General features: G+C 43.3%; 2 protein-coding genes across 10 annotated transcripts in view; one reads left to right on the top strand and one right to left on the bottom strand.

Moving 5' to 3' along the window:
• Positions 1 to 8,241, bottom strand: part of TCEB1 (transcription elongation factor B (SIII), polypeptide 1 (15kDa, elongin C)) — a 27,596-nt gene extending 19,355 nt beyond the window's left edge. Inside the window, exons 1-3 of one of the 9 annotated variants that reach the window (XM_011937187.1) lie at positions 7,829 to 7,867; positions 6,541 to 6,596; positions 35 to 170 (exon numbers count right to left, since the gene is read on the bottom strand). The gene's annotated coding sequence lies outside the window, so the exon portion shown is untranslated. Of the gene's footprint in view, positions 1 to 34; positions 171 to 1,278; positions 1,389 to 6,540; positions 6,597 to 7,828; positions 7,868 to 8,025; positions 8,087 to 8,198 lie in introns of those variants that run through there. The other 8 variants (XM_011937186.1, XM_011937188.1, XM_011937190.1 and 5 more) reach the window with 8 other exon arrangements.
• Positions 8,242 to 12,038: 3,797 nt separating this feature from the next.
• TMEM70 (transmembrane protein 70) lies at positions 12,039 to 18,677 on the top strand. The gene is made up of 3 exons (XM_011937184.1): positions 12,039 to 12,388; positions 14,650 to 14,755; positions 17,056 to 18,677. Exons 1-3 carry the CDS (start codon positions 12,179 to 12,181, stop codon positions 17,520 to 17,522), a joined length of 783 nt encoding a protein of 260 aa, XP_011792574.1. The 5' UTR covers positions 12,039 to 12,178; the 3' UTR covers positions 17,523 to 18,677.
• The last annotated feature ends 2,646 nt before the right edge of the window (positions 18,678 to 21,323 follow it).

Genomic DNA, 21,323 nt, shown 5'->3' with positions numbered 1-21,323 from the left:
AAGGCTACTAAAAGAAAACAAATTATTTTCATACCCACACTGTAGGCAAAGATTTCTCAGCGGCCAGGTGCAGTGGCCCACACCTGCAATCGCAGCACTCTGGGAGGGAGATCACTTGAAGTCAGAAATTTGAGACCACCCAGGCACTCCAGCCTGGACACAGCGAGACTCTCTCAAAAAACAAAACAAAAATCTCAGAAAAGATGCAAAAAGCACAAATTATAAATGAAAAACTTGATAAACTGGATTTCTCCAAAACAAAATTTCTGTTCATCAACTACCACAGCTGGGCATCATGGCTCACACGTATAATCTCAGCACTTTGGGAGGCCAAGGCAAGCCGAATGTTTGAGCCCAGGAGTTTGAGACCAGCCTGGGCAACATAGTGGTGAAACCCTGTTTCTATAAAAAATATAAAAAATAGAAAAATTAGCTGGGCATGGTGGTGCATGCCTGTAGTCCCATGTATTTGGGAGGCTGAGATGAGAGAATCACCTGAGCCCAGGTAAGTTGGGGTTGCAGCAGGCCATGATGGTTCTACTGCATTCCAGCCTGAGTAACAGTAAGACTCTGTCTCAAATACAAACCAAAAAACCCCCTCAAAAACCAAAAAGAAAAATGAAAAAAATGAAAAGTCAAGCCACGAATTGGAAAAAAATATTCACAACACATATCTGACAATGGCTTTCCATCCAGAGTAAATTTAAAAAATGCCTGTATGTCAATAAAAAAAATCCAATTAACGTTGGACAGAAGAACTGAATGAACACATTAAAAAGTGCTCAACATTATTACTTATCAGTGAAATGAAACTCAAAACTTCAACGAAATACTACTATACAGCCACCAGTATAGCTAAAATTAAAAAGACTGTCAACATTAAATGCTGGAGAGGATGTGGAGCAAATGAACTCTCATACACTGCTGACGGGGAGTCCATCATAATAGGAGAATGGATAAACAAGCTGTGGTACATTCATACAGAGCAATACTACTCACAAAAAGGGATGATCTACTGATACAACACGGAAGAATATAAAAATATTACACTAAGTGGAAAAGCCAAACAAAAAAGTATACACTGTATTATCCGATTTATATAAAATTATACAACAGGCAAAACAAACCAATGATGATAGCTCAGCAAGTGATTAGAGAGGAACATTCTAGAGTGATAAACATGTCAAAACTAAATGGTACAATTAGCATTTCATCATATGTAGATTATATTAAAGCTAGAATTTTAAAAAATGATAGCATTTCTGAAATTTACTTGACTTTAACTCCAAAGATATCATCACTCTAGGATGGTTTTCTGCCTAATTAAGCTTTAAAAAGTGACACCAGTAATAAAATTAACCCAAATTCTCTAGATATGCAAACACTAACAGAGAAGGAATAAGAGTTGGTCATCGCAAAGAAAGGAAATATGAGACTACAAATCTGCAACAGAAAACCTGTTAAGTGAACAGCTATAAAAGGAAAGTAGCTTTTGATCTGGGTCTCGATGGATGGAGGTTTTTTTTTTTTTGAGACAGAGTCTCACTCTGCTGCCCAGGTTGGAGTGCAGTGGCGCGATCTCAGCTCACTGCAAGCTGGTAGACGTATTTTACCAGGCAAAACTGGAAAGAGAGGGAGATCCAAGCAAAGTGAACAGTATGACCTGAGTCAGACAGCTTGGGGCACATAATGCAATTCAGTGCTGTTGGAAATCAGTTTACAAATTCATTAATTCAATAAATATTTACCAAGGGTTAGTATGCTAGATGCTCGCCTAGGCACTGGGGACTGAGATGAACATAACAAAGATTCCAACCTCATGGGAAGAATAACGGGGACAGAAAACCAAAATAAAGTAATACATACAGCATGGTGAAGAACTAACATTAACAGAGACCTGAAGAAAGCAAGGGAATGAGTCACAGATATCTGAAGGAAGAGCCTTTTATGGAGGGAGAATGGCAAGGAGACCAGTCTGGCCAGAGGAGTGAGTCAAGAAGAGAGTGTAGGAAAATAGGAAAAGAGGTGAGAGTTTGGGAAGTTGGACTTTATCAAAGAGGGAAACAGCGATACACATAAGGAGCACACATTGAGATACTGACTAAGCCACGGGTCTTTTTTTTTTTGAGACAGGTTCTTGCTCTGTCACCCAGGTTGAAGTACAGTGGTGCAATCCTGGCTCAGTGCAGCTTCAATCTCCCGAGCTCAAAGGATTCTCCCACCTTAGCCTCCTGAGTAGCCTGCTACCAAGCCTGGCTAAATTTTTTTTTTTAAGTAGAGGTCTCCCTGTGTTGCCCAGGCTGGTCTCGAACTTCTGAGTTCAAGTAAACCTCCTGCCTTGACCTCCCAAGGTGCTGCGATTACAGGTGTGAGCCACCACACCCAGTCCAAGACATGGGTCTTGAATGCCTTAATAGTAAACAACGCTACAGAAGAATGTATTCCTTCTTTGCTACATTACCCTGTTTCATCACTCCCATCTATCCTTTTGCTGCTTTCTATCATTTCTGAAGACTTGATTTCAGCCCTCCATATAATGCAGTGCTTAAAATCAGTCAAACTCCTAGCTATATCACTGTGGGAAAACTAACCTAATCTTTCTGTGCCTAGTTTCCTCAACAGTAAAATGAGGATAATACAGCATCTACCTTACAGAGCTGTTCTGAAGAATAAATGGCTTTACATATAAAAGCACTCACAATACTGCCTAGCACACATTAGAACACGGGCCATTATTCTATTTTTGAACCAGAGGTTCATTCTCATATGTATCGAGGGCCTACCACGTGCCAGGCACCGCTCTACATGCTTGGGAGGAATCTGTGGACAAAATAAATCCAACAACCTCTCCTCCACCCGTATCCTGGAATTTACATTTTTAGTGTGGTGGATGACACACTAAAGGACCAGAAAGTAAATACTGTTTGCTTAGCAGGCTGTAAGGTCTCTGTTACAACTATTCCAACTTTGCCACTGGAGTGCAAAAGCAGCCACAGACAAGATGTAAACGATTGCGTGTGGTTATGATCCAACAAAACTTTATTTATGGGCCAAAAAAAGGTAAATTTTATATAATTTGCTCTTTTTTTTTTTAAGAGACAGAGTTTCACTGTTGTTACCCAGGCTGGAGTACAGTGGTGCAACCCTGGCTCTCACTGCAACCTCCGCCTCCCGGGTTCAAGTGATTCTCCTGCCTAAGTAGCTGGGATTACAGGCATGCACCACCATGCCTAGCTAATTTTTTGTATTTTTAGTGGAGATGGGATTTCACTATTTGGTCAGGCTGGTCTCAAACTTCTGACCTCAGGTAATCTGCCCACCTTGGCCTCGAGAAGTGCTGGGATTACAGGCGTGAGCCACTGCATTCAGCCTATAATTTTCATGTTATAAAATACATATTTACTTCAAATTTTTGTCCAACTATTAAAAAATTTAAAAACCATTCTTAGCATTCTTAGCTTGCGGGTAGTATAAAAGCAGGTAGTGGGTCAGATGTGGCCTGTGGTTCTAACTTGCTGACCCCATTCTAGTGGGTTCTTAATCTGCAGTCCCCCACTCCTCCAGGTTCATAGATAAGCAGCAGAATCCCAAATCCTTGAACCTGTAAGCACAATTTTGTGCTTATGTGCAGTTCAGGGTAAGCGGAATGAGGAGGTCCACAGCTTTTATCTCTTATAAATTAAGAACTAGCCCTGGGCCGGGCGCGGTGGCTCAAGCCTGTAATCCCAGCACTTTGGGAGGCCAAGACGGGCGGATCACAAGGTCAGGAGATCGAGACCATCCTGGCTAACACGGTGAAACCCCGTCTCTACTAAAAAATACAAAAAACTAGCCGGGTGAGGTGGTGGGCGCCTGTGGTCCCAGCTACTCGGGAGGCTGAGGCAGGAGAATGGCGTAAACCCGGGAGGCGGAGCTTGCAGTGAGCTGAGATCCGGCCACTGCACTCCAGCCTGGGCGACAGAGCGAGACTCTGTCTCAAAAAAAAAAAAAAAAAAAACTAGCCCTGTTGAATGAAAGTCAATGGCTACCTTATATAGACCCGAACCCATCTCCACATCTGAATTTCTACTCTGTTAGGCATTTCTATCTTGAGACTCAGATAAATTAAGTGATAGGACTTCTGTTTCTTTATCTTCCAAATGAGAGAATTGGACTCAATTATGTCCAAAAGTCCATTCTGGCTCCACTATATCATGACTAAATCCATCTGAAATTCATCCTTCCCTGACAACCACCTGTAACTCAGCTTCCCATGTTTATTACCCAGAGTCGCCCTCCCACAACACAGAACTTAAGGGCTCCAGAGTACTGCATATTCTCACTGAGTCTGTCTGCCTCACCCCTGCAAATGACCTAATTATTCTCTCAAATAATATCTACAAACCCCCTTGTTTCAGTTTTAAAATTATGAGCAGATATTCCCAACTTATAATGTGTATTAATCATAGATTCTACTTATTATAATTAACAGAACCTTTAGAAAGATTGGCTAAAAATAAACTGAAACCAATCACTTCAGCTGCCTTGTCTCTCCATCTTCAGCGTTCCTGTTGTTGTATAACATACATTTTGTCCACCCTGCTATTTCAAAATATTGAATAAAAACCGTCCTTCCTACCACAGGTCAATCTTTCCACTTAAGCAATGATTGCTATCCCCTCACCTAATTGAAGACTCTGCTATGGCCATTATTCCCATCCACATACCAATCTACCATCTACTTCTTAACCTATTCTGATCAGCCTTTTGGCCCACCAGTCCATGTTAGGGGTTCTTATCAAATTTCAACTACTTCACTTAGTCACAGGGTCAATCTTTAATGCTCATTTAGCAGTGTTTTACACAGTTGCCTACTCCCTCCATCATGAAACATTTTTTCCTTAGTACTCCAGATGTCACACACTCCTGGCTTTTCTGCTTCCATTACTGTATGCTCCTCTTCTGACTGGAGTGCTCCCAGTCATCTGCCTTCTCCATTTAACATTCTCTATTTGATGTCCTCCAGACCACAGGTTATCATCTATAAAATATGACTCCCAGTCATCTCCCTAGTTTTTCTGAGTGCCAGTCGTGAATATACAACTTTTCTACTGCACATATTCTCAGGTGCCTACTAGTTATCAAACTCAGTAATTCCCATACAGAACTTCTGATTTATCAATCTCAGAAACTGATACTCCCTTCCCAGTCTTCCACATTTCAGTACATGCACTGCTGTTTACCCAGATGCTTGGAAAAATGACTGGTTATTCAAAAAACATTTTTTTTGTTTGTTTATTTTATTCCTGGGAAGAAAGCCAAACCCATTTGGTTCCAGCTTCAAATTACATTCCAAATCAGACTACTACTCACTTTCAACTCTACACTTCTAGTTCCAATTACCATATCTCAACTGGACATTTGATTTACTTTCCTGCTTACCACTCTGATTTTGTCTCCCACCACTCTTCCTTCACTATGCTCCAGCCACACTGGCCTTTTTGGTATTCCTCGAAATCAGTCAAGTTCACTCTTACCTCAAGGTCTTTGCATTTGTAATTGTTGTTGTCTCAAAAGCTTTTAAATTCTCGTCATTTAGATCTCTAAGTAAAACTTCAACTCATCAGAGAGCTCTTCCTTCCCTGATGATCCTACCAAAATTAGACACCCCCATCCCAGTCACTCTAACCCTTACCATTGCTATATATTTTTTTTCACATTTATCACTTCTTGAAACTATACTCGCTTACTTACACATATCCTTTCTTTCCTCAATTTCCTTGACAGCAGGCCTAGAATAGTGCCTGGCACTTGTAGATGCTCAATAAATATTTCTTGAGTGAATGTACTATTATTTTCCTAATCGCTGAGGCTTGCAATTCAGGTGTTACTGGATGGGCTTTTTCTGCTCTTACTTAATAACAGAACAATAAAGAATTTAGGATAGCAGTTTAGCTGAAATGCATTAACACATAAATATGACCATAGCCGGTCAGATTTGGTGGCTCATGCCTGTAATTCCGGCACTTTCGGAGGCCAAGGTAGGAAGACCACTTGAGCCACCCAAACAAAAAATAAGCTGGGTGTGGTGGTGGGCACCTATACTCCCAACTACTAGGGAGGCTGAGGCAGGTGGATAGTTTGAGCCCAAGAGGTTGAGGCTGCAGTGAGCTGTGATCATACTACCGCACTCCAGCCTGGGAGTGCAGAACAGAATGAGACTCTGACTCAAAAATAAATATGAGCATAATAGCAAAGACTTTCCTGATTATTTTCCAGTACTAAAAAATCTACCAAAAAAAACCAGATAAACATTTTAGAAGATTTAAACAATTAAATATCACTTTAGAACTTGATGTATAGGACTCACTATAACTTCTGGCTGTGAACTAGTGCCTATTATATTAGGGAATTACCATCTGGTAATGCATACATGTATATTTTTTGAATGGTAGTTATTAAATTTCATATTTAAGTAAAAGAGGAACGGTCATTTAAAATTAAACAGGGACCCCAAATCATCATTGGCAAGAAACAATAAACACCCATTATAGTACGTACCACAGCTATTTCGTTGCCATTGTATCTCCAGAATGAATAAATCCACATGTAAACTGCTATGTTTCAACAACATGATTATAATGTAAATGAGATCAGAGATATGTCATTTTAGGTCAATGAACAGAAAAGGAAACAACTTTCGGGAATCAAAAAGCAAATATGGAGCCGAGAGCCGTGGCTCATGCCTGTAATCCTAGCTCTTTGGGAGGCGGGCGGATCACCCGAGGTCAGGAGTTCGAGTCCAGCCTGACCAACATGGTGAAACCCCATCTCTACTAAAAAAAAACAAAAAAACAAAATTAGCTGGGTGTGGTGGTGCGCGCCTGTAGTCCCAGCTGCTCCATAGGCTGAGGCAGGACAGTAACTTGAACCCCGGGGACCGAGGCTACAGTGAGCCGAGATCACGCCACTGCACTCCAGCCTCAGGACAGAGCAAGACTCCGTCTCAAAAAAAAAAAAAAGGAAAAGAAAAAGAAAAAAAAAGCCAAGATGGCAGTTAAAAAGTGAGGTTTTAAGACACTAAAGAATTTCAAGGCCATGCGCAGTGGCTTATGCCTGTAATCCCAACACTTTGGGAGGCCGACAGGGGGCGGATTACTTGAGGTCATGAGTTCGAGACCAGCCTGGCCAAGCCAACATGTCGAAACCCCGTCTCCACTAATAATAGAAAGATTAGTCAGGCGTGGTGGCATGCGTCTTGGTCCCAGCTACTTGGGAGGCTGAGGCAGGAAAATCACTTGAACCTGGGAGGCAGAGGTGCCAGCAAGCCGAAATCGCACCACCGCACTCTAGCCTGGGCAACAAGAGCAAAAGTCTGTCTCCCCCGGCCCTCTAAAAAAGAATTTCGGTTTTCTACACTAAAAGCAATGTGGAGCAGAAATGCTCACTCTAACATGGCACAAACTCCACAGTTATATGTTACTAAATATATCTCAGTTCCTTAAGAGAAACTCAGTGGGCACAGTATTTCACACTAGATACCTCTTTCAGACAAGACTGGACGGGCAATAGATGCATGAAACCCCCAACTCATGAAGTCGAGCATAGATCACCCAAAGAGTTACCCAGAAGGTAAACTTCTCGGGTATTGCAGCTGGAAGAAGCGAGAGACCTCTCCTTGGGCTAGGGACTGGCTTCAAGAAAATAACGAATCTGAGCGGACACGAGGAAAGCAGTAAGAAAAAGCGACAGGGCTACCATGCTCCTAACTCCACCCTCCCGCGCTCAGCCCGGAGAAGGCCCAGTCTCGCTGGCTGCTGCCCCTCCTTCCACCTCTTTCCAAATCCACCGAGCGGCGCCAGGAAAGGTCCCGCCGCCATCCCCTCCCCCAAACCAGGGGCTGGGAAGGCCCAGGGAGGTTAACAGCTTCCGTTCCTTCCCCGCCCAGAAGGGAAGGGGTGGGAAGTGGGATTGCGAGCTCGTCCCATCTCGGCCTCCCTCGCCCTCCACCCTTACCGGAGCTCCGTTTCCGCCCCAGCCCGAGACTCAATCGTCAGCCCCGCAGCCACCGCAGCCGGGTCCCCGCGTACTGCCACAGCCCCTATCCCAGGGCGGCCCCCCCCGCCCCCAGCTGCCTGCTCCTGTGGGTTCCGGGGCAGTCGAAAGAATTACTTCCGCTGGGTCAGAGCAGCTTTCTGTGACGCGCGGGAGAGCAGTACCTGGTGAGGCGAGGACGCAGAGCGCGTCGCTCACTTCCGTCTGGAGGTAGTGCGTAGCGCCCTACTCTCATCCCCTATAGTAGGCCAGCCTATGAACGACACCGGCAAATTTCGACCAATCCGAGTCTAGCTCCACTGGATTCCCAGCATGCAGCGCAGACCCTGCTCCAATTACTGTAAAGACGCATCCTTAGAGCGGCTCTCGGCAGTCCGAGACAGCACTGCATTCTGGGATTTGTAGTTTCTCTGGGGGATACCGTCCGCCTTGGGACCGAGGCAGCCCTGCATCCTGGGACTTGTAGTTTCTCGCACTGCGTGTGAAGATTTTGGTGGTTTTAGAGATTGTCCCTGCCTCTCATTTAGGGGTACGCCTGGAGGTGGGAGACTGCTGAGGAAACATTGAAACATGGGAGGGCGGTTTCTTTGCTAACGAGATCGTGCTTTTTATGAAGCAGCATCTGTCCCTTGTGAAAAGTTGCTGTGCGTGCAGAAAAGCCAGCACAGCAACGACTAGCTCAATCGGCTGGCCTCATTTCCTCTCTTCCCGGTAGAATTCAATGCTTACTGAAAACTAACCAACCCCCCTCCCCGCGCACTACACCCCCGAGGGTCCTGCCTCTGACTCTGGGTTAGCTCAGCTATTCTGGATCCTGAGCTCACGCACAGAAAATCCAGGCGCTTGCCAATACCGTTACTCAGTTTTGGGGAACTTCTTTCTCATTCCACGCCCCCTTTCCCACCCCCAGCGTTTCCTGTGGTAAGATATAGAGGCACCTTTTCCAGGAAGGCTGAAACAGCTAAATAAAGTTCACCTTCTACTGTTTTCCAAGAGTGTGGCATGAAGAGAATGTACGTAGGGCCAACACAACATTGCAAGTTGTTCAACGAGGCACTTTGTGTGCTCAAAAAATAGATAACAGGCTATCCGGAGTTTGTTGAACTGAGGACTTGACAGAAAGGCCTTTTTTTTTAAAATTTGGTTGATTTGGTAGATAAAAGCATTGGCTTTTTATAATTAATTGCAATAATCGAGATTGTCTTGGATAAATTTTTCAAAGCCTTTGCAGAAATCAGAACAAAGATTTTTTGGTTGTAACGGTAGCTCGAAGTAGAGTTTGGTGGGGAGGACGGGCATGGAGATGCAGATGAGGCTAGGCTGTAGGCCCCTTTTCGTTTTTTCTTTCCTTCTTTTTTATTGAGAGGGTGTCTCGCTCTGTCTCCCAGGCTGGAGTGCAGTGGCACAATCTCGGCTCGCAGCGGCCTCCACCTCCCAGGCCCAAGCAATTCTTGTGCCTCTCAGTCGCCTGAGTAGCTGGGATTACGGGTGTGCTCCACCACGCTGGGCGACTTTTTTGTGTGTTTTTAGTGGAGAAGGGGTTCACCATGTTGGCCAGGCGGGTCTCAAACTCCTGACCACAAGTGATCGGCCCACCTTGGCCTCCCAAAGTGCTGGGATTACAGGCGTGAGCCACCGTGCCTGGCCTAAAAACATCCTTAAAATCGTTCTAAAATCCCATTAGTTTATATTTAACAAAAGTCTCTAAATTACTGGAATTGGAAAATCCATCTAACATAAATAACAATTCTATGTAAATCTATAGTACAGAGTTTTCAGAATAAAATCTCATTTTATGTATTTAGAAATTTTGAGAACTAGATCAAACAAATGTTTTTATTTTCATCTACTTACAGTATTTGTAGGGGGAACAGCTTTACAGAAGATAAAATATTTGAGTTCTCTCAATATAGTTAAGAAAAACGTTTTTATATGAAAAATTTAAATATATCAGCAAAATAATATAGTGAATATTGATTGTGAATGAATTACCCTAAACTGAAGAGTTTTTAAAATGTAAATAAGCCAAGTGTGGTAGCTTAGGTTCATCTGACACTTTGGGAGGCCCAGGCAGGAGGATCCCTTGATTCCAGGAGCTCAAGACCAGCCTGGGCAACTAAAGGAGACCCTGTCTCCACTAAAAATACAAAAATTAGCTGGGCATGGTGGCATGGCCGGTAGTCCCAGGTACTTGGGAGGCTGAAGTGAGAGGATCACTTGAGCCTGGGAGGTCAAGGCTGCAGTGAGCTATGATGGTGCCACTGCACTCCAGCCTGGGCGACAGAGCAAGACCCTGTCTCAAAAACAAAATAAAAGGCGGGTACAGTGGCTCGCCCTTGCAATTCCAGCACTTTGAGAGGCTGAGGTGAGTAGATAGCTTGAGCCTCAGGAGTTTGAGAGCAACCTGGGCTTTATGGTGAAACTCTCTCTACTATTAAAACAAATGTTAAAATAAAAAGAAACAAAATATAAGTAGAAGCTAACTTTTTATAAAATAAAGTTATCCATATAGCGGTATTATCATTATCTCCTTCCGAATACTCCCCCCAATAGACAGTATTTGGAGTTGCCAACATGATCATGTTGTTCTATTGATTTATTTTTATTTTTACTTTTATTTTTGAGACAGGATCTAGCCCTGTCACCCAGTGTAGTGGTGCAATCAGGGCTCACTGCAGCCTCAACTTCTTGGGCTCCAGTGATCCTTCCGCCTCAGCCTCCCAAGTAACTGGGACTACAGGCGGGCATCACGACGCCCAGTGCATTTTAAAATTTTTTGTAGAGACAGGGTCTCACTTTGTTGCCCAGGCTGTTCTCAAACTCCTGGAATCAAGGGATCCTCTCACCTGGCCCTCCATGTAGTATTGGAATTGTAGGCATGAGCTCCCGCACTTGGCCACACATTATTTTAGACTATGAATTTGTTCCTCTGCAGTGCAAATAACATACCAAATCAAAAACAGTTATAGTTCTGTAATGGTAAACAAAAGTGTGTCTCTATTACTAAGATGCTCATCCTTCCAGACTGAGCTAAATGTGAAGCCAGTCTGAAGACATTCTGAGGCAAAATTAATCATGTTCTTCTTCGTACTTCTGTGGCATTTGTTTGTTCCTTTTTTTGATACACAGTGTCACTTTGTGGTCCAGGCTAGAGTGCAGTGGTGTGGTCTTGGCTCACTGAAGCCTCGACTTTGGGCTCAAGCAATCCTACCATGGCAGCCTCCTGGGTAGCTGGGACCACAAGCACACACTACCATGTGTGGTTTATTTTTTGTTTTAGGTTTTTTTTCTTTTAATTTTTAATTTTGTAGTGACGGGGTCTCCCTGTATTGCTCAGTCTGGTCTCAAACTCCTGGCCTCAAGAGATCTTCCTGCCTAAACCTCCCAAAGCGCTGGGAATACAGGTGCAAGCCACCACAGCCGGCCACATTTTGTATATTGCGGTATCTCAATTACATTCCATTATATTCTAGCCAATTTTCAGGTGTTTTCCCCCACTAAGCACTGTGGAGTCCCAATTTTATCCAGTATCTTTGTATCCTCTGCTCCTAGCTCAGTCCTGGCAATAGTCACTCAGTACCTCTTTAACAAGTAATGAATCATTGTGTATACAGATGTGAATGATTTCCGAAGACAAATCTGATAACACCTATCAATATTACATGAACAAATTCCATTTATTTTCCTCCAATCCGATGACTGAATTAAGTTATCATTCATTTTTGTTCAGATCGTATATTCTTCCTTCTGTGCCAACAGGCTGGAATCATTTTCCGCAAAGGAAACAGTTTTTAGGGATGTCGTCCACGAGAAAAAAAAGATTTAACCCTGGCTTCTGGGCTTTGTCATTTTCGCATAGCCCTCTGCCCTTCCACACTGTTATAAAGAAGGTAAAACTTGAGGAAGGAGGAGCCGCTCAGCCAAGGACAGAGCGGCGGACTCCCAGCTCAGCTAGCAGGTAACGCGCGCTGCCGGAAAGGCGGAAGGCGGGCGGCAGATTCTGCGCACGCGCGGGCAGCCCAGCTGCCCGGCAGGCGTCAGTGGCTAGGCTTGCGCCGCTTCTGCAGCAGTCGCGGGGGAAGCAGTGTCTTCCCGGCGTGGGCCTCTGCAGCTGGGGCGTCCGCAGCTGGTAGTCACTCGCGGGATGCTGTTTGTGGCGTTAGGCCGCCCGTGGGCGGTCGAACTGCGTCCCGGCGGAAGTAGGATTTCATTGTGTGCGGCCGCCGCGCTCCGAGGTCCCCGGGCCTTTGTCTCCCGGGCGTCCTCCTGCAGCAGGCCTTCGGGGCCGGTAGCCGGCGGGAGTACGGGGCCCTGGGGAGCCGCGCGCATTCTCCGGCGTCCGGGCCGAGCGCAGGTCGGGCGTCCGAGATCTGGTGTCCCAAGTGAGGCGGGGAGGGTGGCGTCGCGTCGGGCCTGGGGAGGCCCGGCGACTCTTCGCGACCTCTCCCGGGTGTCCGTGACTGGAGCGCGGCAGGAGCCCCCTTTGCGGGGCTTGGAGAAATAGCAGGCCGAGGGCCCCGGGGTCCTCAGCCTCCGCGAGTCCAGGAGAAAGGCTGGAAAGTGCTTACTTTTATGGTGGTTCCAAATCCACAGGGTTTGTGGTGACGATTATATGTAGTTTTCTGCCCTTGAGCAGAAGCTTAGAAGTGTTAATTTGCAAGAAATTGGATGCAGCACCTGGAAATAGAACCGAAAGAGCCAGGTTAACCTGACTTTGAGCTTGTTTTACTTTTATTAGGTGGCTGTACTTTTAAGAATTACTTTGGTCGCTTGGAAAAGGGGAGGATGCAGATGTTAATTCTTTTATTTTGATCTGAATAAATTGTCTCCTAATTCTACTCTGTAAAATATCAGGATTGGCAAACCTGGTTAAAACTTGGAAGAAATGCTTAAAATGGAAATTGGAATCTAATTACTTTTCAGCATTGAGAAATTAGGCATGCCTTTTACATTTTGAAGTGTGTACACTGTGAAACTCGTTTTCAGATGTTTGGGGAACTCTTCCTTTGAAATTTGATGTAGGATTTCAAGTAAATTTTATTTCTTTTTTTTTTTTGGAGGTGAAGTCTCACTCTGTCACCCAGGCTGGAGTGCAGCGACGTGATCTTGGCTCACTGCAACCTCCGCCTTCCGGGTTCAAGCGATTCTCCTGCCTCAGCCTCCCCAGTAGTTGGGATTACAGGCACGCTCCACCACACCGCGGCTGATTTTTTTTGTATTTTTAGTACTGACGGGGTTTCACCGTGTTGGCCAGGCTGGTCTTAAACTTCTGACCTCAAATGATCCTCCTGCCTCGGCCTGTCAAAGTGCTGGAATTACAGGCGTGAGCCGCTGTGCCCAGCCAAATTTTATTTCTTGGCAAGAAATAAGAAGACCAGGGGATACACAGTATTTACAAGGTCTTTAGAGAAAGAATTGATACCTTTTAATACTATTGTATAAATATTTTAGAAGTATTTATAAAAGGCCTGGACTTGAAATATAATCTGAACTTGCAGAGTGTTTTACTTAAATTATTTTAGTAAAATTAAATTTTATTTTTTAGGGATGGGGTCTTGCCATGTTGCCCCGGCTGACCTCGAACTCCTGGGCTCAAGTGATCCACCTCAGCCTCCCCAGTAGCTGGGGCTACAGACATGTTCCATTACACCTGCTAAATGTATTTATTTTTTGAAAAGGTGTTGCATTTAAATAGAATGGAAATGATGTCCTCATTAACAGTGGAGTAGAAGAAACTGTTCCACTATTTTTACCTGTTCAAGGTCATACTAGACCTAGAAACCTGAGAGCTGGGATGCAAAGCTAACAAACTCCAACTCTGCAGTTTTCTACTTGTGACTAGAATTAAGGCAGGCCATTCTGTCAGCCAACTGATTTCTTTAGCTCTGTAGATTATTTGGGAGAATTCCTTATGTCACCTCATGTGACAGGTTCTCTTCATTACAATTTTATTTTATTTGAGACGGAGTCGCGCTTTGTTGCCCAGGTTGGCGTACAATGGCGTGGTCTCAGACCACTGCAACCTCTGCCTCCTGGATTCAAGCGATTCTCCTGCCTCAGTCTCCCCAGTAGCTGGCAGGTGCCTGACACCACGCCCGGCTAATTGTTTGTATTTTTAGTAGAGACGGGGTTTCACTATGTTGGCCAGGCTGGTCTTGAGCTCCTGACCTCAAGTGATCTGCCCACCACAGCCTCCCAAAGTGCTAGAATTACAGGCATGAGCCACTGCTCCTGCCCTCTTCATTACAGTTTTAAAAATAAACTTAAGCCAGGCATGGTGGCTCATGCCTGTAATCCCAGCACTTAGGGAGTCCAAGGTGGCAGATCACTTGAGGTCAGGAGTTCAAGACCAGCCTGGCCAATGTGGTGAAACCCCGTCTCTACTAAAAATATGGAAATTAGCCAGGTGTTGTGGTGGGCACCTGTAATCCCAGCTACTCAGGAGACTGAGGCAGGAGAAATGCTTAAACCCGGGAAGCGGAGGTTGCAGTAGTGAGCTGTGATCGTACCACTGCCCTGCAGTCTGGGAGACAGAGCGAGACTCTGTCTCAAAAAAAAAAAAAACTTAAAAAATTTAAGAAGGTTGGTCGATCATAATGATCCCTGTTTCAATAGATCCCTGTTTGTTGGGAAGGATGTGTGCGATGCTTACATATGCCGTCTGACAAATCAGAAGATGGAAGGCTAATTTATACTGGCAATATGGCCCGAGCAGTGTTTGGTAAGTAATTGGAGGGTACTTACTTTTTTTTTTTCTCTCTTTTAATTGTAAAAATATCCTTACCATATCTTACTTGTTGTTATGGCATCCCTTAATTACAATACGTAAGGAAAATTAGATTTTCATTTTTTTCTTGAGGTGTGTTGATAAGATGTACAGACCTTTGCATTTTTAGATTTTTATTTGAGACAGAATCTTACTCTGTTGTCCAGGCTGGAGTGCAGTGGCATGATCTTGGTTCACTGTACTCTCCGCCTCCCAGGTTTGAGCGATTCTCCTGGTTCAGCCTCCTGAGTAGCTGGGATTACAGGCATGTGCCACCACACTTGGCCAATTTTTGTATTTTTAGTAGAGACAGGGTTTTACCATGTTGGTCAGGCTGGTCTTGAACTCCTCACCTCAAGTAACCCACCCACCTCGGCCTCCTGAAGTATTGGGATTACAGGCGTGAGCCACCACACGCGGCCTCTATTATGTTTTAATATTTGAAAGGGGTAACTTCACCTCATTGCTTTATTTTTTTATTTGTGCTGCTTTTGTTTTTCCAAGTGAACTTTAAAATCAACTTGTTTAGGATCTCAACTTTTTTATTTTCCAAACAGATGGTAATTTTTATTAGGATCATATTAAAATTATAAATTAAAGGTAAGATAAATTTACATTTTAAGTCATTTTTTATTGTGGTTAGATAAACATAAAATTTTTCACTTTAACCATTTTGAACTATATAGTTTAGAAGCCATTTTTTAAAAACAATTGTTATTTTTTAGAGACAGGGTCTCTGTCATCTAGACTGGAGTGCAGTGGTATGATCATAGTTCACTGCAGCCTCAAACTTGTGGGCTTGACTGATCCTTCCACTTCAGCCTCCCAAATAGCTAGGCCTACAGACATGTGCCACCACACCTGGCTGATTTTTTTTTTAAGCTAGTCAAATTTAGCAGTGAGGGCGTTGTACACCAACTTTAGTGACACCAATGTTAAGTTCTGATAACTCATTACCATCAGACCAGCCTTGGCTAATTAAAAAAAATTTTTTTTGTAGAGACAGGTCTTCTTATGGTGCCTAGGCTGGTCTCAAACTTTAATCATTTTGAAGTATACAGTTTAGAAGCCAGTCCCCCTGCCTACACCTTCGAGTGTGCTGAGATTACAGGCATGAGCCACTGCACTGCGCTGGAAGTCATTTATTTTTAATCTTTCTAAGGTAGTAGGTAAAAATGGTATCTCAGTGTTTTATTTGTATTTTTTATTATTTATTTATTGAGACAGAGTTTCGCTCTTGTTGCCCAGGCTGGAGTGCACAATCTCGGCCCACGCAACCTCCACCTCCTGGGTTCAAGCAATTCTCCTGCCTCAGCACCGCCAGTAGCTGGGATTATAGGCATATGCCACCAAGCCTGGCTAATTTTTGTATTTTTAGTAGAGACAGGGTTTCGCCATGTTGGCCAGGATGCTTATCTCAGTGTTTTAACTTGAATGTCTTTCCTTACTAAAGAAGTTGAATATCTTTCCCGTATGTTTCTCTCTCTCTCTTTTTTTTTTGAGATGGAGTCTTGCTTTGTCTCCCAGGCTGGAGTGCAGTATGCACTCTTGGCTCACTGCAGCCTCTACCTCCTGGGTTCAAGGATTCTCCTGCCTCAACCTCCTGAATAGTTGGGATTACAGGCACATGCCACCATGCCCCGCTAATTTTTGTATTTTTAGTAGAGATGGAGTTTCAACATGTTGGCCAGGCTGGTCTTGAACTCCTAACCTCAAATGACCCAACCACGCCAGCCTCCCAAAGTGCTGGGATTACAGGCATGAGCCAGTCCCATATGTTTTTTAACCACTGGTGTTATTTCTTTGGTGATTTGCTGTTTTAATCCTGGGCATTTAGCCTGATAGAATTTACCACGTTTGAATATTTTATGTTAGATATACTGGAGTGCTTGTTAATAGAGAGTTTTGTTTGATAATCTGCTTTCTGAATCAACTTTTGTAGTACGGTATTAGTAAGGATCTTTAAGTAATACTAACTACTTTATTGTGGAACTGAGGTAGGGCCACTTAAACCCTAAAGCAGATTTCCTGCCTGCAGAGGCAGTGCATTCTAATGGTCAGTGGCATGGACATTGAAGTCAAAATATGTAAAGTCCTTAAAACAGAGGTTGGAATATAATAAGCACAGTATTTATGGTTTGATTTTGTTGTCTTGAGCTGATACAGTAAGAAGAAAAATGGAAGAATTACTGGGATAGATTGATTCTTTTATAAAATTTACAAGTATTGATCCTCTCTCTTTTTTTCCCATTTAGGTGTGAAATGTTTCTCTTATTCTACAAGTCTGATTGGCCTTACATTTCTGCCATACTTGCTTACAGAAAATAATACTTTTTTTGAAAGTGTGTCTCTGCCTGTTCAAATCGTATTTTATGGCATCATAGGAAGCTTTACGTTGATCACCCCAGTGCTGCTTCACTTTATTACAAAAGGCTATGTCATTCGATTGTACCATGAGGCCACAACAGACACTTATAAAGCCATTACCTACAATGCTTTGCTTGCAGAAACGAGTACATTGTTTCACCAGGATGATGTGAAGATTCCAGATGCTACACATGTGTTTACCACATTTTATGCTAAAACAAAATCACTGTTAGTTAATCCAGTGCTCTTTCCAAACCGCGAAGACTTTGTCCATCTAATGGGTTATGACAAAGAAGAATTCATTTTGGATATGGAAAAACCCAGTGAAGAGAAACAGCATAAAGATGAGAAATGAGCCTATGTTTAAATGCTTGTGCTTAAATGTGATTTACGTTTTAATGTATAATAATAAAATAGCCTTTTGCATTCTGTTAGTGACTGATTGTTAAATAATTTGAATTATCAAAACTTTTAATTTCCAGAGAATGATGTTTGTTTATAATAAAACAAGCTATGTTTGAAAACCAAAACGTAGTATCTACCATTCGTGTTTTAGAAAAAGGTATGTGAATAAATATGTTCATGCTGGTATAAGAGTTCTGTATTACTGTGGTTGACTCTAAACTGGGGATCTGATGTCAGTAGCAAATGGGAGAGTTACTTTATTCTTTGTATATGGATTTTTCTAAGTGTATAAATATTTTCTGACATTAAAAGACATTTTCTCTTTGAGGAAGACACAGTCGTAGGTGGTGCGGAGCTGTGGTCCACCTGCTCCTGCTCCTGACTCACTGCTCTTTGCTCTTGCCTGAGGACCAAATCTGTCAGGAAACTGGCTAGGAAGCCTTGCAGCAGCCATGGCTTTTAAAGATACTAGAAAAACACCCGTGGAGTCAGAGGTGGCAATTCACCGAATTCAAATCACTAACGAGTTGCAACGTATAATCCCTGGATAAGTTGTGTGCTGACTTGATCAGAGGAGCAATGGAAAAGAATCAGTGAAAGGACCAGTTTGAATGCCTACCAAGACTTTGAGAATCACTACAACAAAAACTTGTGAAGGTTCTAAGACATGGGATCATTTCCAGTTGAGAATCCACAAGCGACTCTGACTTGCACAGTCCTCAGATTGTTAAGCAGATTACTTCCATCAGTATTGAGCCAGGAGTTGAGATGGAAGTAGCCATTGCAAATGCTTAAGTTGATTATTTTCATAAATTGATTATCAGTTGTTAAAAAAATTTTTTAAAACCCCAAAATTTCAAGAAATTCATAAATTATGGGAACAGTTTTAAGTCTCCTTTGGTTCAGGACACAGGTTTTTGCCTAACCCCTGGCATGATTGCCCACAAGAACATTCATGTGCAGTTGAACTGGTGGTTAGCTATAAGGGAAATGATAAGTAGTGTTGTCTTCAGTAGTCTTAATTTGTTTCTCCAACGGTGCACTCCTCCCTTGGTGGCACCCTATGGGTTTAGGAAAACCACTGTTACTAAATAGGTGAAAAATACCTTGTGTAAAATTGCTGTCTCTATGCCAGCTTTGTCAAGAATATCCATTGTAAGATTTTTTACCTCTATTGTAAAGTGGAGATTGACTCTTGCCAAGGATTTTTAGCTAGGAACAAGAGGCCTCAAACCACACTATTTAGATCAGTAGATATTTACTAAGTGCCCAATACTGTGCTAGTTACTAAGATCACAGTTAAGAACAAAACACCCAGTCTGTCTTTATGGAGCTACCTAACATTGTTTACAGCTACCATAATAGTAAATTTAAACTTTATGGTGTACATGTGTATGAGGGAGGTTGATGGGGAAGCAGCAGGAGCATCTGATCAAAGAGATCATTCGATTCCCAGGCTTCTAGAAATTTATTCATAGGAGATAAGAGAGAAAGTTGTCTTTCTGAGACTTAGAGCCTGCCCTCTGCTTGGATCGTCCAGCTCACCAGACAGAATTCTCACTGCCATTCCTGTGTCATCTTCTGCTCAGGGTGGGTTTCTGCCTGCTTGCTCCTCTGTCCTTTGTCCCCTAGATGTATCCTAGCAATGAATGAGAGATGTCTTTTTTTTTTTTTTTTTTTTTTTTTTTGAGACGGAGTCTAGCTCTGTCGCCCAGGCTGGAGTGCAGTGGCCGGATCTCAGCTCACTGCAAGCTCCACCTCCCGGGTTTACGCCATTCTCCTGCCTCAGCCTCCCGAGTAGCTGGGACTACAGGCACTCACCACCTCGCCCGGCTAGTTTTTTGTATTTTTTAGTAGAGACGGGGTTTCACCATGTTAGCCAGGATGGTCTCAATCTCCTGACCTCGTGATCCGCCCGTCTTGGCCTCCCAAAGTGCTGGGATTACAGGCTTGAGCCACCGCGCCCGGCGAGATGTCTTTCTTTTTTTTTCATAGCAACCTACTAGATAAGGCAGGCTTGTCCAACCTGCAGCCCAGGATGGCTTTGAATGTGGCCCAACACAAATTCATAAACTTACATTTTATTTTTGAGATATATTTTTTAAACTCATCAGCTATCAGTATATTTTATGTGTGGCCCAAGACAATTCTTCCAACATGGCCCAGGGAAGCTAAAAGGCTGGACACCCCTGAGTTAAGAGATATCTTTCTATAAAAAGTTATTCCATGGTCAAATGTTTATTATGGATACATTAGAAGTAGAAGGAAGAAAGAGGCTGGGTGTGGTGGCTCTTGCCTGTAATCGCAGCTACTTGGCGGGCTGAGGTGGGAGACCCGCTTGAACCTGGGGGATCAAGACTGCAGTGAGCTGGGACTGCACCACTGCACTCCCTCCAGGGTGACAGAGCAAAACCCCATCTCAAAAACAAAAAAGGAAAAATCACTCCTAGTTCCCCCTAGAAAAAGTTGCATTGTTTACATTTTAAAGATCTCTTCCAATATTACCTCTCTTCATAACTTAAGTACAATATATTTCTTTATGTTATAAATAAAGTTTCAGTGCCGCAAAAGAAATAGCACTCAAATATAAAATTTTCTTTTTTTCTTCTCAGCAAGGCAGTTTACTTCTATAGAAGACTGCGCCCTCACAGATGGAGCAATGGTGAGCTCACACCTGGACAAGGGAGGAAAAGGGGGGTCTTATTCCTGACACAGGTGGCCCCTGCTGCTCTGTCGTTCCCCTATTGGCTCAGGTTAGACAGCACAGGCTAAACTAATTCCGAACGGCTAATTTCAAAAGAGCGACAGGGTGAGTGGTTTGGCGGGAAAAATGGTTGTGGAGAATGAGCAGGTAATTGGAATGAGTCAGGGTGGAACAGATAATCAGAAAAGGTTGGTTTGCGAGGAAGTTAAGTTTAAAAGTAGAAGGTAAAGAATTGAACATACTGACATATTGGTTCTTTGAAGAGAAATTTAGAACTCATATCTAACATTTACATGTTCTATATCCATGTGATCATTTTATCACTGTGCTCTCGGTCCTGCAGCTGTGAGGAGGACGCTCTGCAGATTCACTGCTCACTGGCTTCCTCCCCCGTGTCCCTGCGACCGCCCGAGGGGAAGATGGCCTCAGGACTGCAAGTAGCTGATGAAGTATGTCGCATTTTTTATGACACGAAAGTTCGTAAATGCTCCACACCAGAAGAAATCAAGAAAAGAAAGAAGGTTGTCATTTTTTGTCTCAGTGCAGACAAAAAGTGCATCATTGTAGAAGGCAAAGAGATGGTGGAGATGTTGGCATAACCGTAACTGATCCTTTCAAGCATTTTGTGGGACTGCTTCCTGAAAAAGATTGTTGTTATCCTTTGTATGGTGCAACCTCTGAAACAAAAGAATCCAGAAAAGAAGAGTTGGTTTTTTTTTTCCAGAACTAGCACCTCTGAAAAGTAAAATGATCTATGCAAGCTCCAAGGATGCAATTAAAAAGAAATTTCAAGGCATTTTATCACTGTGGAGTGGAGTGAAAAACTTGTTTTTTGTTTTGATTGATATCAGAATAATTCTTCAGAAGACAACTTGGTAGTCTAGGGGAAAAATATGCTTGCACTAAGTGGGAAAGGTGACATCTTAAGGGCATGATCTGGAGTGAGAAACTAGGATAGAGAAAGGATCAGCATGCATAGGATAACAGGATGATTCATCACTGAAATAATCAGCAGAACGAACTCAGGCCAAGGTTAGGAGAAGCATA

Source organism: Colobus angolensis, unplaced genomic scaffold, assembly GCF_000951035.1.
Source record: "Colobus angolensis palliatus isolate OR3802 unplaced genomic scaffold, Cang.pa_1.0 Scaffold16, whole genome shotgun sequence".
Lineage (NCBI taxonomy): Eukaryota > Metazoa > Chordata > Mammalia > Primates > Cercopithecidae > Colobus > Colobus angolensis.
This window is presented reverse-complemented; position numbering and strand designations above follow the sequence as displayed.

What these genes read in the sequence shown, in the direction of transcription:
- TMEM70 (XM_011937184.1), top strand. Translation starts at nt 12,179, where the DNA reads ATGCTGTTTGTGGCGTTAGGCCGCCCGTGGGCGGTCGAACTGCGTCCC. An exon ending in GGCGTCCGGGCCGAGCGCAG is followed by an intron (nt 12,389 to 14,649) that starts GTCGGGCGTCCG and finishes CTGTTTCAATAG; the next exon opens with ATCCCTGTTTGTTGGGAAGG. An exon ending in TATGGCCCGAGCAGTGTTTG is followed by an intron (nt 14,756 to 17,055) that starts GTAAGTAATTGG and finishes TTTCCCATTTAG; the next exon opens with GTGTGAAATGTTTCTCTTAT.